General features: G+C 39.6%; 1 protein-coding gene across 1 annotated transcript in view; it reads left to right on the top strand.

Annotated features, from left to right (window-relative positions):
• Positions 1–12494, top strand: part of MUC5AC (mucin 5AC, oligomeric mucus/gel-forming) — a 59918-nt gene that overhangs the window by 45006 nt on the left and 2418 nt on the right. The window contains exons 36-48 of the mRNA XM_083717967.1: positions 673–856; positions 1306–1501; positions 2366–2544; positions 3107–3176; positions 3378–3481; positions 4294–4325; positions 4768–4945; positions 5927–6031; positions 7187–7227; positions 8476–8598; positions 8718–8813; positions 10259–10378; positions 11580–11631. Of these exons, the coding sequence (XP_083574093.1) occupies positions 673–856; positions 1306–1501; positions 2366–2544; positions 3107–3176; positions 3378–3481; positions 4294–4325; positions 4768–4945; positions 5927–6031; positions 7187–7227; positions 8476–8598; positions 8718–8813; positions 10259–10378; positions 11580–11631 (1480 nt within the window). The remainder of the gene's footprint in view (positions 1–672; positions 857–1305; positions 1502–2365; positions 2545–3106; positions 3177–3377; positions 3482–4293; positions 4326–4767; positions 4946–5926; positions 6032–7186; positions 7228–8475; positions 8599–8717; positions 8814–10258; positions 10379–11579; positions 11632–12494) is intronic.

The raw sequence follows: 12494 nt of genomic DNA, 5'->3' as shown, positions 1-12494 counted from the left end.
AACATGCATGGGTAAGCCTGTCCTATATTTCTACCCCCATCTGAGAAATCAGAAATTTACTGCAAGATCAGAAATGTAGATTTCTGAAGTTAAAACATTGCTGTCTCATTCTTATTAGAAAATGTTATTGATCTTCAACAGAGTGAAATCTCTCCTAGATTACTTATGGCCAACTGTAAAAAGGCTATGTGCAAGTCAACTCACTTACATTAGATTAGTTTAGGGACACAAGGAGTCAGATAAAATGTGAACAACACGTTTTGTGAACAAAAATCTGAACTGTGTGTCAGCAGTGAAAAGCAGCATTGTACATATTAAATAGCACAGCAAGACTGGGATTCAAAGTGATTTTCAGTCTCACAATTCCTAACACAATCACACTCCTCTTTTCCTTCTTAGATATTCAGGGGACCCTGTGCAGTGGTATTCCTTGAGACACAGTAGGCTATCACAAGAAGGGGAAATTGTCAAACATCTTATGTGGATGCAGAAGTGCTGTTTGTGTAGATTCAATTCATGTACTTTAAGTTTATTTTTGTAGAGCAAGTGGAATATAAATTCCATAATAAATAATTTAACAACATATCTACAAAAGTAGATAAATTACTTTTTAAAAAAGCATAGCAAAGCAAAGATAATTCCTCATTGTTGCAACATTAATCTCATTTACAGATCTACTTCGATGGTAAGATTGTCAACCCAGGCTTCCAGAAAGATGGCATTTTTGTCTCCATGGTTGGTGTCAACATGGTAGTTGAGATTCCTGAGCTTGGGGCTGTCATCACCTTCAGCGGTTTGATCTTCTCAATAAAACTTCCATATAGCAAATTTGGCAACAACACCGAAGGACAGTGTGGTAAGGGAAAATAATGCTTTACTCCCATGAAAATCCATGTTGTTCTGTCAACCATTGGTTCACTCTTTGGAACCAATTACCAATTTAAAGTTAAGTCAGAACCATGTTTTTCATTTTAGTTTCACTTTTGTTGTATTCAAAAAGCACCTTGGTTTCTCTGTTTGGCTGCCTCTCCTCCTCAAAATCTCATTTATTTCCCCCCAAATCCTGGATGCCAGGTATCCTGGATACTGCTGAAAATTTTGAGAAGGAGAAAACTCAGAATGGAATAGCACAACATTTGCTTCAAAAGAAAGGAGAATGTTTCTTCAATCAATAGCATGATTTAAATGTTATGTATTTCAGTGATTCTAGCATCACACTGAATGCAAAACACTGCGTAGTTTGTTGCAAATATATAAAACTCTCTACCTTCAATTCTGTTCTGATTCTGTTTTGTTTTCCCCCAGGTACCTGTACAAATGACAGAAAAGATGAATGTCGCTTACCAACTGGCGAGATAACTAGTTGTCCCTACATGGCTCCCCATTGGAAAGTCGATGATGAGAAGAAGAACTACTGCAAAAACAAAACAGTACTTCCTGTCACACCAACACCAGCAGTACCTTGCAAACCTTCCCCTGTTTGCGATATAATTCTGAGCGAGTAAGTTGGAAAGTTGTTCTAATGTATGCTTTCCTGCTTAGATAATATAATAAAAGTATCCTATGGAAGGAGAAGGGGAAATAATGTTAAAGTCTGATGCACAACTTTCTCGGGGTCAGTTCTACTGAATAGAGTGGGATGTAGTTCTGAGCCAACATGCATAGGATTTCTCTGTACAAGAGCACAGCTATATAAAAGGCCCTTTAGCTCAAGTTCTAGACAGCCCTACCTCTTACTATAAAGGTCTGCGGGGCGGAGGGTGTCTTAACACATCTAGCTTCACATTTCTTCAAGCCTGCATATCAAACCCACAAATTCACTGAAAAAAATCAATTTACAGTTATAATAGGGTTGCCATATTTCAAAAAGTGAAAATTTGGATACAAACGTTGTTGACCGAATCCCAGCTATATCCGGGAAATTCTGGGTGTATGGCAACCCTAAGTTATAATATTCTTGTTGCTGTTATTGGAAATTTGGCTTGTGAAACTTTGTTTGAAAGTTAGTTTGCGACAACCCTTTTTTTTAAAGGCTCCTGGGAGACCTTTGATGCAATCAACTCATTTGCTGTGCATTTAAAGCAGACTTGTTTTGCACCATACCACATCTTTCTTCCAGAAAGCTACAATTCTGTTGTGAATATAATTGAAATTAGTGAAAGCTGAATTTCATGTGCGTAAAATTCTATACCATGATGAACATTCAGTCCTGTGAAACCTTTTTTAAAAATCCTGTTTTCCAGCTCTTCAAATCCCAGAAGTGAAAATAGTCATATTCAAAAATGTATGTTCATGTCAAGTGTTTATGCTATCTTTTACAGAGTCTTCCCTGATTATCATGTCTTTGTGTTTTGTTTTTTTACAGAGTCTTCTCTGATTGCCATCAAATCATACCTCCAAAGCCTTTCCACCAAGGTTGCTCCTTTGATTCTTGCCACATAGTCAATACCACCATGCAGTGTTCAGGCTTAGAGATATATGCTTCACTCTGTGCCTCTAAAGGTGTTTGCATTGACTGGAGAGCGAAGACTAATGGTTCATGCCGTAAGTACTGGAGTGTTTCTCCACAAATTATAAAGCCATGGGAGCCTTGTTCATTAAATACTTTGCATGTGTCAGTTTTATTTTTGTAAATAGATCCATCTTAGGGAATTGTAGTTTAATGACTAAAATACAGAAAGATGAGAGGACATTCTCAGCCTTTGAGAACCTCTTCAGCTATACATTTACTGAGGCTTTAAGAGGGCAGATGTCCAAATGAGATCTAGAGTCTGGGCCCTTCTGGTTCATTTAAGTATAGTGTTCTGTCTTTAGGATCACAGGAATGTGCCATCATGTTCACAGGAAGCATATCTAATAAAAACAATTATATGAATAGAAGCAGAATATATGGCAACTAAACATGTTGAAATGTGGCTAGAATTTTAGGGTGTTGGTTTCTGTTTGCTTCTTTTTAACAAAGAGACCCTCCCATGCCATTAACTACCAGTAAAAGGAGAGAAAGAGTGTGGGGAAAGTCATACTGTAGCTGCAGTAGCTGTAAATGTAAAGTGTATCAAAGTATGTCTTTATGTTCACCTTGGTTTATTTTTCTCACCATGTTTAGCATACAGCTGTCCTGAAGGCAAAGTATATGACCCATGTGGCCCTATCAACCCTCCCACATGTGATAATAGGTAAGGAAAGAACAGAATCTCTGTTTAGGTCTGTTTCACTCCAGTTGTTGGAGTCAGTGTTATGTAGTCAATAGCATGCTGGATTTGAACTCAATTCAGAGTCATCACGCTCTTAACAGTGCTGATGATTCAAGGCACAGACTGAATTTTCACAATGCAAAAGGGTGCTGTATGACCATAACCCATGCTTTCTTTCTGCAGCAGGGCTAGTCAGTATAATGGCACTGGCATAGTTGAAGGTTGCTTCTGTGCTCCTGGAACCAAGCTCTTCAACTCCTACAATGATATCTGTGTAGAACAATGTGGTAAGTGTTTTTGTTTCAAGGACAGAAGAGAGTACCACACTGCAGCAACACTATATGGAGTGGAGGGTTCCCTCAGCTGCAATTCAGGTCAGCCTAATCTAGGTAGCCTCAGCAGGGAGACAGAAGCACCCTTAGAAACCCAAGAGAAAGTGATTTCCAGAAACAACAGGAGTAACTCAATAAGCAGTAATAATCACTCAAGAGAATGCTATGTGATCAGTGTTCACCTTGCACGAGTTTTTCAGAAGGAAATACAGTCTTGATACAATGAGGAATTTCCATGTATCCTTCAAACATGACATCCCTGGCTACTGTAGATACAACTTTCATGCCCACAACTTCCAGAGGGATAGTCATGTTAGTCTGTTGCAACAAAAATAGCCGAAGAGTCTTGCAGCAGCTTAAATAATTATAAATAACAGGCAGGATTCAACGAATGAGCCGTGCTAGCAGATGCCTGTGCAAGGTCTTCCACCAATGCAGCAGGGCATTCCCTGTTTCTCCTCCCTCCATGCAACCCTGCATCTGGCTCTGAAGGAGTCAAGAAATGCTTGTGCTGACTTAACTAGCACTATGTTGAACTCCTCCCACAGAGTTGTTTAGTCTTTAAGGCACCACAAGAACTTTTGTTGTTCTTTCTGGTACAGTTCAGTCTTGGCAGCACCTCACAGTCCCAGCACCTTTTCACTGCCCTTTGACCCAGATAACAATGTCAGATGGCGCTGTGGCCTGTTTGCTCAGATAGCTAAATTTGCTCCAGGACTCTTTAGGAACAGCAGTGCAAAAAATCTCTGTTATTACATTTCTTTCAGGTTGTACTGGACCAGACGGGATGCCCAAAGAGGTAACTAAAAATATGTACTTCATGAAATGTGGATGGGTCACCTCAGAAGGTGTTGGAAGCAGAGGCCAATTCAGGGCAGCACAACTGGTTCCCCTGTGCTGGGTGCCAAGCCTAGGGGGCGCTACAACTATGATGTAGTGAATTGAGTAGAATAGAAGGTGAGGGGTCTCACCCAGTACAGAGTGCCTCTTTTAAGATGCATCTATGCCCCCCCCCCCGATTGTACAGTAATTATTATGGCTTTAATCAGCTGATTAATTGGAGGCACCCTTTTTGTAAAAAAATAATTGAGTAAGTAATTAAACTGATTATTCAGCTAAGTATTTACAGCCTTGATATATGTTGATGGCACTCTTTCTGACATGATCTCTGACAAGGCAAATTTAGGAATGATGTATCTTATTTTCTTTTAAATACAATTTTAAAAATTATTTTTTTTCAGCCTGGAGCAAGCTGGATCAGCAACTGCAAGGAGTGTACGTGTGAAAAATATACTCTTAAAGTGCAGTGTACACCAAAGATATGTGCAACACCTGTCCCAGAACGCTGTGAATTTGAAGGCTTTGTGCCTGTCAGTGTCACAACACCTGAAGATAAATGCTGTCCTCAGATGAAATGTGGTAAGTACAATCTCTTGCCTGTTTGAAACAAAATATATCATGCTTCAGTTCGGTGCTGCATGAGCGGAAGACAGCTCACACGACCGATCTTCCCCTTCCCTTCCTTTCTACCTCCTGTATCCTCCTAAAAAGCCTTTTTCCGGGGCTGATGGTGGGGGGAATGCTAAATACTATGGGCAATGTTATCTAGGTCTGAAGTGAGAGGGTGGAAATGCCCAGAATCAGCTGGAGAAATCTTGTACCAATGTTAGTTTTCTCTGCCCATTTTTGGGTGATTCTTTCCTCCTACTGAAACTGCAAATGACATAATCTTCTTTATACATACATACATACATACATACATACATACATACATACATACATACCCTATCCTTTCTCCTGGGAGTTTCAAGGTGACTACCCCACATATCCCATGCTGTCTAGTAGAAGAGGCTATCACTTCTCAGCCTGTTGGCTTAAGAGGCTTGTGTGGGTACGGGGGACTGAAGAGGGAGGAGGCAAAAGGGAAAGGTCCATTATGCTTAATTTCCTTCTGCTTCTGCAATGTCGGATGCAATCCATTCTGAATAGCTCAAAGCAACCACTTCCAAATGGGTACCTTTCCCACTTAGGTAAATTCCCATTAGTTACACCACAGGAGGTCTTACAATTGGACTGAAGCCCTGTGCCACAAATCATGTGGCATAGTGGTTAATCTATCCATACTACATGAGTGCTGGTGGGCAGAGTTGGGCAACCTGTGGCCCTCCAGCTGTTATTAGACTGCATCTCCATTGGCCACAGGGGCTAGGAGTTGGAGCCTGAAAACATCCTGTAGAGATTCACACCTCCTCTTCAGACATTCTTGCTCTTGTTATAATGGAAGCAGATGTTTCTCTGGACATAACTGGAGTGTTGAAAAATGCCCTGTATGTTCTTGTTATAATGAAAATATCCTGACTTTCTTTTATGGCTTTTTCTTTTTCTTTTTGTCTTATATAGTATGCAACACTAGTTACTGTCCTGAATCCGTTGAGACCTGTCCAGTAGGATATGAATTAAAACAACAAAAGCTGCCAGGAGATTGCTGCATTAAAGCCACTTGTGGTAAGCACTGAAACATGACATTTCTCAGGAGTATTTGAAACTTCTCTCTCCTCCCCCTTCCCTCTCTCTTCCTCTCTCCCTACAACTCCCCACCCTCCAGATGAGTCATATTCCATCCCCACCTCCCATGCTATGAGCTGGCATTCCAGTGGCCATTTTGCCTCTTCAACTGTTTTTATTTCCTGTTGCAAGAATCCTGAAATTGTTCTGAAGAAGCAAATACTTAATTTGTTATATATCTCATATCTGCTGAGAAGCTGGTCAATTAAGCTGCTGCTGGCAAGTCCCAGTTTTGTTGGGGCTTCTTTTGCAATAGGGGTATTTTGTAAGATTTTCTTTTGGGAGAGGATATTTTGTAACATATATACACAGACATTTCTGCAAACCTGCATAAGGTAGGGTTTGCAGAACCTCAAGCTGAATCCTTACTGCTTGTGTACTTGATCCTGGCATGGTTACTAGGAGTAGACATTAGGGTGGATCCATCCACTTCCTGCCTACATCACTTTCACATGTGTGTACCCATAAACCCATACCATCCCATTTCCATGCTGACCTGCATTTTCAGATGAAATCACCATGAATGTTCAAATTTAAATACCTGTTTACATTTACTAAACAAATTTTCTCCCAAACCATATATTATTTAGGATATATATTTCTCTCAAAATATGTATTTAAATGTATCTTTTGAAATATTCAAATTACTGAGAACTGCATTGTGGCTTTCAGTGAAGTTTGAAATCTGGTGGATAGTTAAATTCTGATCTGTGCATTAGTATGAGTGGTGCACATCAGGTTAGTTTGTATTGGACTTCCTAAAAGACTGAATTCCTCAAACAACTCTACTGGAAGAACCCATTGCACACTCATCAAGAAACCATTTGAATCACAGCTACATTGGTACTTCCTTGTTTGCCTTCAAAGGTTCTGGACACACTATATGTCCTGGTAACATTAGTTTACCTCTCACAGAGCTACAATTCCCAGAATCCTTGGCAAATCACCATTTCCAGAATTATTTGAGCCTGTGGCTGAGAATGTGTATTACATGCATTTAAAATACATACTCTGTAGCATACACAGCAATATTCCATTCTTATCACTGAAAAGAAAATGTTAAGATTCATTCCATTGCACCTTTCTGTTTTACAGTGAAAATACCCGGCTGTATTGACAAAGACATATTCTACAAAGTAAGTACATTTTATAATAATGAATGCTAGAAGCAATAATTTGTTTGGTAAATGTATAAATCACTTGCTCACAAAAACAGTCCACGTCTGAATAAAGCAAAACTAGATTACACAAACCAATAAAAAAGAAATATACATAAAGCATTATTTTAAAAATAAAATAAAATTATTTATTAAGAAAATGATCTGCACAAAAATGATTGATGCCATAGGCACTGTGGGCCCCCTCGGTGTCTTTTTGTTGTTGAGGGGGCTGGGCCCCCATATTGGTGGAGTTGGGCATGAAACAATGTCGGCATGTTGTGTGATGTTGTGCTCGCAATGTCAGGACATTGCATCTTTGCCCTCAACGTGCTTCAGAAGATGGTGCCTCTGATTGATGCGGATTAATAGTGAGTGTGTTTAGCCCTCTATGAAAAGCTTTTAGAAGTTATGATGTTACTGGAAAAACCCTGCATATCTTCCTTTGATTCAAACTATGAATTATAAGCTTTCACAGTAGAAATACTTTAGCATCCAAGAGAATTCTCAGTGTATCCTGCATTAAGGTGCAGAACTCCTGCCCCCCTTTAAATAAGTTGCCTATCAGTTCAGATCAAAATGAAGGGACTAGAAACCCTACATTTCTTTTTCATCCCAGATTAACAATTCCAAATCCATTCCACAACCCATAGATAAATATACCCCTTTCATGGAAACATTTATGCATCCCGGTAGAAAGAAAAAACCACCTTGGTTCATAAGTTGAAAAGGGGCCTGCTGGTTGCTGGGGTTCTTTCAAAGAATCCTGAGCTAGATGAAGCAAGACAATCCACACATTTTCAAGCATTCTTAGAATTAAATGAGTTTGTATACTCAAGATTAAATGAAGAAGCTGCATCCAATTGGTGATCCTTCACTGACAGAAAGCTCTATGATCCAGTGGGTGCTTCCGTCAGCAGAACAGAAAGAAAAGCAAATTATAGTTTTTACCCCTCCTAGTGTGTCACTTGCCCCCCTCCCAAGCCCCAAATATGCTTCAGAGGGTTGGGGAACCCCACAGAACAACATGGCAGGTGGTGCAGGAAGCTATAGCAGGAGAGAGAATTACTGAATCACTTCCGTGCTCATGACACTTATGGAAGCCTATGCTGGGTCAATTGGCTTTCTGTTGGTGGAGGAAGACCAGTTGCATACATTTGTGATATTTCTGATTTATGAAAACAGTTTAGAATTATTTAGGACCATTTCTCCTCTGCCCTTCTTTAGCCTGGAGCAGTTGTTCCAAGAGGCCTCTGTGAAACGTGCAGATGTTCTGTTGAGCAAGATCCAGAAAGCCAAATAAACACGGTGGAATGTGTGTCACAAGCATGTGACAAAAACTGCCCAGTGGTAAGTTAGTGTTACAAACTGTTTTTGTAAATTGCCAGCTTTTCAGGAATTTATCTGCAAACCTAGCTATTTCACCTCCTTGATCTTATGAATCTCTTTCCATATTTTCTCAAATACAGGCCCAAGAATACAAGGAAATCCCTGGACAATGCTGTGGTAAATGCTCAGCGGTAGCATGTGTTATAAAAGAGGGATCCAGTGTTCAGGTTATCAAGGTAGCTGATGTTTTATGAATACCCATACATGCAATCTCATGTTCTGTCCTACTTGTGTTTCTCATGCTTGGAGTGGAAGCTTACTAGAGGCCATGAATGATATTAACTGAAGCAATAATTAATAGATCTGCATTTAAATTCCCATAGTTATCTTTTCCTACCATTGCCTTTTTCTGCTCAATTGGATGTTTTGAGTGCAAATCTTAATATAAATCTTTTTGACTTGTGAATCTTTGTGCTATATAAAAATAGTAAAAAGGGAGAAAAAAGAAGCTGCCCTATCAGATGGTTGGCCCATATAGCCAATGTTGCGTTGACTCCCCACATTCTGTGAAGGAGATACCAATGCCTTATTTTAATTTGAAGTGTAGTTTTTATTGTAGCTTTATTAATGAATATAGCCTAGTGTTGCCTAGTCTGATTAGAAAGGACTCTCCTAAGTCTTAGACTTGCAACCTGAAATCCCTGAGAGGTGCCAGCAATTGAACCTGGAGCCTTCTACTGCCGTCTACTGAGTCTGACCATTGGTCTGTCTAGCTCAGAACTGTCTAAACTCACTGGCTCTCCAGAATTTCTTTTCCTTTTTCGGTACCACTCAGCCTATGTTCTCTCCCAACCTTCTTAAGGGGAAAACCCCCAAATTTTCAAGCAGGACTCTCCCTCAGCCCTACTTGGAGATGCATGGGATTGAGTCTGTGGCTGAAGCTCTGCCACTGACCTACCACCCTCCCCATAAAGTGTGGGAAGCATGTGGTCATCCACCACTTGAACCCATCCCACTCCAGAGAGAATGCTTGAAAGTAAGATGCCACATGTGACCAAGCTATGCCTTCAGATATTTGATCACACAATCTGTTTCTCTTGACAGAACACAGCCATTAGTATCTGGGGGCAGAATTCGGACTCCACGTGCCTGAGCTAAAGGGTTTATATATGGTCAAATCCTTGTGTCAGGGAGGCCAATGAAGTCACATTTAGCAATGTGATGCCAAACTGTTTCACAGTGCAGTTTGTCATGAAGATAGGCATGGAGAGAGAGAGAATGTGTGTATTTGTGCATTTGAGACAACCAGAGACCATGAAGCAATGAAAGAAGGCACTCAATTGTATCAACAAATCCACATGGGGTTTCTTCCTTCCTTCATCTGTGTAATATGCACAGTGATGAAAACAGATGGCAAAAGCAGAGGACATGGTCTGTTAGAGTTTGATAAAGGTAGCTCAGTAGAGCTGAGTGGAGGCAAGCAAACCTAGCTGTGAATATGAAAGCTATATTCTTTCCCACATAGTTTTCATAATGACCTTTCCTTATTATAGTAAATTTATCATAAATTTCCTTTGCTTTTTTACCCTATCTGTATTATCTTAGTGATACAATCAAAGCCCTTTGAAGGACATAAAAATCACGTGTCAGCTTCTAATAACATAACTCTGACTTTTTTCAGCCTGGGGAGATTTGGCATCATCCAGGAAACAACTGCACAACTTATGAATGTGAATTGGTTGAGGACCAGTATATTCCTGTCCCTACCAAAAGACCCTGCGCTCCACTTAACTGCCCACCTGTAAGTTTACCAATATGATCAAAAGTCTTTGTGTCTGTTAGATTATCTACTCAGTGAGATCAGGGTTTATCTAAGAAAGCTGGATGAGGGTATGTTTTTTTTAAAAATTGCATAAATCATACGGGTTTGTTTAGGTAGTTTGGAATTATTATGATAGGCAAGGGTCCTAAACCAAGCCTAAATTAACAGAGTCAGACTTGGGCCCTTAACAAGTTCCTGTTCATATATCTCTTCAGTTCCCTACTTTATTTAATGCAATCTGAGAAGTGTGATTCACTAGATACTGTAAATGCTAAATGAAATGCTCGTGTAGTTATATAATTGTTGTTTAGGGCTATATAAATAGTCTAATTTTGGTCCATGTCAGTTTCACATGTATTCTTTAATAAGTGTTTCATCCTGATTCTGTATCAAGTGGATTGTTATTGCAGGGAGGGAATTTTTTAAAAAGTGGGTTATTATTATTGTTGTTATCATTATTATTAAACACATGTAAATATGCATTTCCCCCACAAAATATTGTATTCATTTCCCCTTAAAATTTATTCCTTTGTATGCATTTCATAAAAAATATTAATTTTCAATGATACCATAATACAACAATAAATCAAAACTAAAGGAACCTAGACAGACCAAGGATAGTAAATAAGATGAAGCAAAATACCAAGCAGGAGAGAGTAGGAGCATTACTACACAGAATTGTATAATAGTTGGCAATGCTGTGTACAGTAAGAAATTTAAGGTATAACTTCTAATAAACAGGTGATGAATTATTCATTGAGAGATTAGTTTACCCCAAATGTGCACATAAACATTTTTGTACATATTCTAACCTGAAATATACATTTTACATGGTTTTTAAGTGCAGAAATGCATCACGAATCAGAAAACTGCAAAAAAAAAAGAATGCTATCTGTGTTCTAATCTTTGCATTAGTGCTTAAAAATGCAGCCCAGTAAAAATCTTCAAGCATCCCAATTACAGTGCTTAAAATTAATAGAAGGTATTAACTGTATTGTGGGAGACAATGTGCTTTGGAGTCTATGGGCCCAAATATTATTTACCTGCCTTTGTGCACACTTTTCCAGGGAGTCCTGGCAATGGTGAAGGTCTCTCATGACCACAAAGAAACTGCATTTGTTCAGAGAATAATAATCGTTTAGGTTATCTGTAAATTCATCTAACCATTTTGGTTTTTCAGGAGAATGTGAGACTGAGTGAAGATGGCTGCTGCAAGGTGTGCGGACCTCCACGTAAGTTATGACAAAATTGTTAAAATAAGCCTGCACACTAAAAAAAAAAACCCCACAATGAGAGCAGGGGGTGGGTAATCTGTGGCACTACCTGTGCACGTCCTTATTTCATGTGGTCCATAACTTAATTTCACATGGGTGGCAAGGAGGAGAAAAATAGGGGAAAGGGTTTAAGGGAGAGAGAGAGAATGAAAAGTGTGTTAGAAAGAGAGGGAAAGCTATTCCCCTCCCTTACCTTTGTGTCAAGCCCTACCCACTTTTGACTCTGGCCCACTACCACCAATATGTATTTCCAACAGATTATGCTTGAGGGGAAAAGGCCCTCTACAAAAAGTTCCACACCCCTGCAGTAGACTGTGTTTTTGCCTATATTTGCTACAGTCAGGCAGGAAGTGAGCCAATAAATTATCTGTGCAGAGAGAAAGTGCTAAGATTTTCCTCTGCACCTTTGCAGCATAGGTGTGAACATCAAGACTAGTACTGTGGAGTGAGAAGTCTTTGTGGTCAAATGTACAGCACAGGTTTCTTTGTCAAAACATGCTAGTGGCATTAGGCTAGATCAGTACAGGAGTTTATTATGTTCTTTCCCCCCATCCTGACATTCCAGTGCATCAAGAAGTGGGTTCTTATTATGATGGACCTACCCAGTGCTATTTTTCTAGAAAAAGAGGTGCCAGAACTTAGCCTGAATGCCTCCCTTGTTCTCTTATAATGGCAATGGTGCCCACCTGAGAGGTGCAAGAACTGAGTTCCAGTGAGTTCCGGCTGGAAAAAAAGCCCTGGACCTACAATTCATTTTTCCTTGCCAGTTTTGACAGTTTGCACATGTGCACTCACACCCCACCTTACCCTACTCAGTCTTC

The sequence above is a fragment of the Podarcis gaigeae genome (genome assembly GCF_964106915.1).
Source record: "Podarcis gaigeae genome assembly, chromosome: 1".
Taxonomy (NCBI): Eukaryota; Metazoa; Chordata; class Lepidosauria; order Squamata; family Lacertidae; genus Podarcis; species Podarcis gaigeae.
Note: the sequence above shows the minus strand (reverse complement) of the source record. Positions and strands in the feature narration are given on the sequence as shown.